This window comes from Mus musculus, chromosome 11 (assembly GCF_000001635.26).
Source record: "Mus musculus strain C57BL/6J chromosome 11, GRCm38.p6 C57BL/6J".
NCBI classification, from domain to species: domain Eukaryota; kingdom Metazoa; phylum Chordata; class Mammalia; order Rodentia; family Muridae; genus Mus; species Mus musculus.
The window spans coordinates 58,773,709-58,779,601 of NC_000077.6; the positions used below are offsets into that span (position 1 = coordinate 58,773,709).

The window sequence follows — 5,893 nt, forward strand, 5'->3', positions numbered from 1 at the left end:
GGTAAAACCCACAAAACACAAAGATAGTCTCTACCAATTAACGTGATATGAAAGGTCATTGAGTTATTATATTATGTTCCACCTTAGCACTCGGTGGGTCTACCCAGCCATTCTCATTACACATTTTAAAGAAACTTTAAAAACTTTTGTAAATATAAGTTGTTTTCCCCTTTTATTTCTTAGAATGAAATCCAGGGCAAATATCAATACTTGCAGGTATGGAGTCAGCTCTATGTTTTCCACTCCCAGTTGGCTACAGGTTACAGTGTTTTTCTTTCATTCTGCCCTGAGGTTGACTTCAATACAGTCTGACTTACAATGTGAGACACAGAGAAAAGCTCAGGACTGAATTTAGTGAATAAGCAGGGTGATTGTCTTAATTGTGTCCTTAGTGTCCACTGAGACTATATATTTTCAGTACTTAATCAAAAACTTATAAGTAATATATATAACATATATATGTGCAGTTTGAAATATTCAAACAATACTAGATATTTTCAGTTCTTAATTAAAAACACATAAGATTGTGTGTGTGTGTGTGTGTGTGTGTGTGTGTGTGTGCAGTTTGAAATATTCAAATAGTACTAAAGAAGTTTTCAGGAGAATTGAGAGTGAGGCATATTTTAACCCAACATAGACAGGTCTATTCTATTTGATCACTTAAATACTTCATGCACTTCCATCCAGGACTAGTGATGTCATTCCATTTATTATTATTATTATTATTATTATTATTATTATTATTTACGAACATGCACACACAGTAGAGGAGGTCAGAGGACAATGTTGTTGAGTATGTTGTCTCATTTCACTTTTACACGGGTTCTGGGTATCAAATTCAAGGCATCAGACTTTTCCAGGATGTTATACCATAGAACCATCTTGTTAGACCCAGCAATGGCTTTTTGAATAGCTTCGTTGAGACTAATACCTGGGTAAGTGCTCTATTTAAACTACCATTTTTTTTTCTTAAAACAAGTGTGTAAGACAATTAAGTCCCTATTTTAAAATACTGACTGAGGGCTTTTTTTTTTCTAAGACAGTGGCTCTCAACCTTTCTAATGCTGTGACCGTTTAATGCAGCTCTTCGTGTTGCAGTGATCCCCAACTATAAAATCATTCCATTGCTACTTTATAACTGTAATCTCGCTACTTTTATGAATCATACTATATACATCTGATATACAGGATATCTGATATGAGGTGTGCAACCCAGAGGTTGAGAGCTGCTGGTTTAAGAATGGGTTTGACTCCCAAGATCATATGGTTACACTCCAGATGTGTAGTCTGCAGGTACATGAACAAGACAGTTGATCCTCACTGACTCCTGACTGAATGGTAGAGTCCTTGGGATGTACCGACTGGGTTTTCATATCATTTAGACAGCAAAAGTATGCTGGTTTTCCTTGGTCAACGCATTACTACTGTAATAATCTTATATTTCGTTTATTTATGAATTAAAACAACACTGACCTAATGGCATGCATTCGCCATCCCAGCACCCTGGAAACCAAGACGAGAGAACTGCAAGGTTTAGGACATCCTGGGTTACATAGCAAAACCTTGTCTCAAAGAAAATAGATATGTAAAGTCAGTTACTCCTTGCTTCCATTTTACAAAACCACATTATTGGTAGCAGAACAGCCTGATATTGCCCTTACTCAGTGTTACCACCTGACAGATGATGTAACCTACCTGAATTCAATTTATCAATTGTGTGAAAATTGATCATTTCATCTAGACCAGGCATTTAGGAGTCTCATTTTATTATATTTCTTTTTTTACTAAGGCAATAAATAAGAAAATAATTTTATTCTGTTTTCAGTAGATAGGGCAGGCAGAGTACAGAAATGGCAATTCTTCTGACCTCCAAACTTAGCTTGCATTTTATTCTTTGAAATCACATTATTATGGGTATAGGAGAAACTTTCATAAATATTAATTATAGACACTAAAAGATCAGCATGACTATGTTAGCTACAGTCATGTGGGATTAGGCTAAAGCCAGAAGAAACCTATGAAACAAAATGACATCAGAAGTGGCCAAAGAGACACTGAAAAAGATTTTATTTTATTAGAACAAAGGGAAGTTCAATTGCAAGTTAGTTCTGAAGTAGATACCTTTCATATTTAAAATATTTGAGTATGAAACATCTATTCTCAGATCACTGTGATGTTTTTCTGTGGTTGTGGGAACCAAACTCAGGGTTTTACACATGGAAGGCAGACACTCCACCACAGAGCTGCACTGCTGGCCCTGGAAAAATACTTTTATTTAAATTTATTTTGTAATAGTTCTTTCTCTCATATGTGTGTGTATGTCTGTGCTTGTGTCTGTGTCTATATGTCTGTGAGTGTGTCTGTGTGTGTGTGTCTCTCTATGTGTGTCTTTGTGTGTCTGTGTCTATATATGTATATGTCTGTGTCTATGTGTGTATGTGCATATGTATGTGTGTGTCTACATGTGTATGTGTCCATGTCTGTGTGTGTGTGTGTGTGTCTGTGTGTCTGTTCGTGTGTGTATCTAGAAGGGGGCCTCATGTGTGTCACAATATGTTTACAATGCTATATCAATCAGTAATATCAATTTTACAGTGATCATAGATTCCATTCATGCATTAATAACTACTAGCCTTCCCAGTACTGCACCAGTGAAACACAACCCAACATCTGAGAAACAGTAACATGCAAGAATCACAAACACATATAACATGTTTAAAATGATCTAATACTTTAACGATGTAAGCTATTGCTTAAAATGTATGAAACAGATTGAAGATATACACAAATGGACATACTACACATAGTCAATTTTCTTCTCTCTCTCTCTCTATCTCTCTCTCTCTCTCTCTCTCTCTCTCTCTCCCTCTCTCTCTCTCTCTCTTTCTTTTTTCATAATAGCATCTCACTGTGCAGCCCTGGCTGCACTAGAATTCACTATGTAGACCAGGCTAGCCTCAAACTCATAGACAACTGCAAGTGTGAAAGTCTGTAACACAATTTATGCCTCCTACTTCCCGTGTCTTCATGAAATTGTCAATTTTCTACAGGAATCTTTGGTGGAATTTAGTCTCATTTTTGTGAGGGCACTCGCTAAATGTAAGCAATCAGTGTGAAAAGGAATCTCCATGGACCAACGGCCCTTCTCATTTGGAAAGAAATCACGATGCCGTGAGCCACTGTACTGAGGAGTGGGACATCTGTGGTCATTACATATTACATAGGACAGCAGCACCTCACACAGGAGCAGATAGGATCAGCCACGTGGGTTTCCATCATGGCAGGAGGTTTTTCCTTACTTCATATGTAACTGCTTTAAACTGACAGCTAAGTGCAAAGATCATGAGTCAGCTCATAGCAGTGTTCACAACTTTGCAAGAATGTCAGGTTCTTTCAACTGAGAAATACCAAACTGTAGGAAATTCGGACCACACACTAATGCTTCTTCATGCCGTGATTAAGATAAGCGTAGGGCTAAACACATTCCGAGGCACTAGACTGTTTGTTCTATGTTTTCTTTAATTCAGTTATAAATTATACTATGGTACAACAAAGGTAGACAGTGAACAGTTAAGACAAACAGACTAGGTAGTTGAGTTGTGTTTGTGTGTGTGCGCGTGCGCGTGTGCGTGTGTGTTTGTGTGTGTGTGTGTGCGCGCGTGCATGTGTGTGTGCGCACGTGTGTGCGTGCGCGTGTGCGTGTGTGTGTGTGTGTGTGTGTGTGTGTGTGTGTGTGTGTGCCCGTGTGCGTGGTATGGGTTCACTGGCAGGCCAGAGGTAGTGTTAATGCCCTCCTCTATCAGTCTCTGCCTTATTTATTTGAGGCTGAGTCTCTCCCTGAACCAGGCCCTTGCATTTGGGGGGCAGGGGTGACTGGAGGACAGGGAACCCCAGGAATCCCTTACCCTTCACAGAGCTAAGGGTGCAGACACATGGAAGCTGCATCTAACTATTTATATCGGTTCTGAGAGCCAAACTCAAACGTGTGCTCTCACTCGCTGATCCATAACTTCAACCTTAAGTGGTAGAAAAAAAATTAATTATCCCACTAAACTGAAATATTGAGATATTCCATCATTTGGTTGCAAGTCACTTTTTTTAATCTCTTTCTTTTTCTTATTTTTTTTTGTTTGTTTGTTTTGTTTTGTTTTGTTTTGTTTGTTGTGTTTTTCTAGGCAGGGTTTCTCTGTGTGGCCCTGGCTGGCCTGGAACTCGCAAGTCACTTTAAAAAAAAATCATCCTCAGACCAGGTATGGTGGCATATGGGAGGCAGAGGCAGGTGGATCGCTGTGAGTTCAAGGCCAGCCTGGTCTACAGAAGTAGTTCCAGGATAGCCTATCTTAAAAAAAAAAAAAAAAAGCAAAACAAACAAACAAAAAACAGGCAAGCATCCTCCTGTCTTTCAGGTTTGGTCAGAGCTATGAAGACCCCCAGTAACAGCACAGAGGCGGACTTCATTCTTCTCGGTCTCTTCAGCCACACACACGCCCACTCGCTCCTGCTTTCTGTTGTGTTAGTAATCTTCACCGCCTCTCTGATGGGCAATACCCTCATGATCCTTCTCATCTGCAGGGACCCCAGGCTGCACACGCCCATGTATTTCCTTCTCAGCCAGCTCTCCCTCATGGACATGATGCTAGTCTCCACCATTGTCCCCAAGATGGCAGCCAACTACTTGACGAGCACGAGATCCATCTCCCCTGCAGGCTGTGGCTCCCAGATCTTCCTCTTCCTCACTTTGGCAGGGGGCGAGTGCTTCCTCCTGGCAGCCATGTCCTATGATCGCTACGTAGCCATATGCTTTCCCCTGCGCTACCATGTCCTCATGAACCCCAAGTTGTGTGCATACCTGACAGTGGGGTCCTGGCTCCTGGGAGCTGCCGATGGACTGATGCAGGCGGGCACCATCCTGAGTTTCCCTTTCTGCCACTCTCGAACAATCAACCACTTCTTCTGTGAGGCACCTTCTCTGGTGCGCCTCGCCTGCGCAGACACCAAAGTCTTTGAGTTCTTCATGTACATCTGCTGCATTCTGATGCTCCTGATCCCGCTGTCCCTCGTCCTGGCTTCCTACTCGCTCATCCTGGCCACGGTGCTCCGCATGCGATCCTCCGCAGCCCGGAAGAAAGCCTTCACCACCTGCTCTTCACACCTGGCTGTGGTGGGGTTGTTCTACGGGGCCATCATCTTCATCTACATGAGACCCAAGTCCCACCAGCCAGGCAAGAGTGACAAAGTGGTGTCTGCCTTCTACACCATCTTCACGCCGGTGCTGAACCCTCTCATATACAGTGTGAGAAACAAGGAGGTCAAGGGAGCCTTGAGGAAGTGGCTGCAGAAGACAGTGTGATAAAAACTCCACAAACGAGCTCCACTCAAGTCAGGCGCGCCTCACTCACAGACTCAGCTTCTCTGATCCATTGAGCATTCTTTTGTGTTGTATTAACTTCTTTGATGCTCCTTTGACATTTTCTATTCTAATTTTAACAAAGCGTTTGGAAAATCAATTTGCCCCTCTGGTGCCCCCTGTGTTAGCCACTATGTTACTTCTTAAATAGGGTCGTAGAGATGGGCACCAGTGACACAGGCCTGGCTATCTAGATTTTAATCATGTAACTCAGTTGTTGCTATAGGATGGACAATGTCACGAGAAAGAGGAACAAATGGATGATAACTTTATAAACATAGGACTGAATTTGCTATTATGAAGTACCTTGTAAATGAAGTGTGTAATCAATAAGACTTGCTAAACATAAAGCATAATTGTATAAACCATGTGTCAAGAATGTTTCAAGGGGAATAATTTGAGACTATTTAAAATTTAGAAAATCCTTTCAGAGGTGAGCAGAAAGAAATTATCACTCAACATAGCTATATTTAACATTTTAAACAA

At 41.1% G+C, this 5,893-nt stretch overlaps 1 protein-coding gene across 1 annotated transcript; it reads left to right on the forward strand.

The window, feature by feature from the left end:
- Positions 1-4,380: 4,380 nt before the first annotated feature.
- Positions 4,381-5,378, forward strand: Olfr315 (olfactory receptor 315). Its single transcript, NM_146538.2, has one exon. It carries the CDS (start codon positions 4,421-4,423, stop codon positions 5,348-5,350), a length of 930 nt encoding a protein of 309 aa, NP_666749.1. The 5' UTR covers positions 4,381-4,420; the 3' UTR covers positions 5,351-5,378.
- The last annotated feature ends 515 nt before the right edge of the window (positions 5,379-5,893 follow it).

What these genes read in the sequence shown, in the direction of transcription:
- Olfr315 (NM_146538.2), top strand. Translation starts at nt 4,421, where the DNA reads ATGAAGACCCCCAGTAACAGCACAGAGGCGGACTTCATTCTTCTCGGT.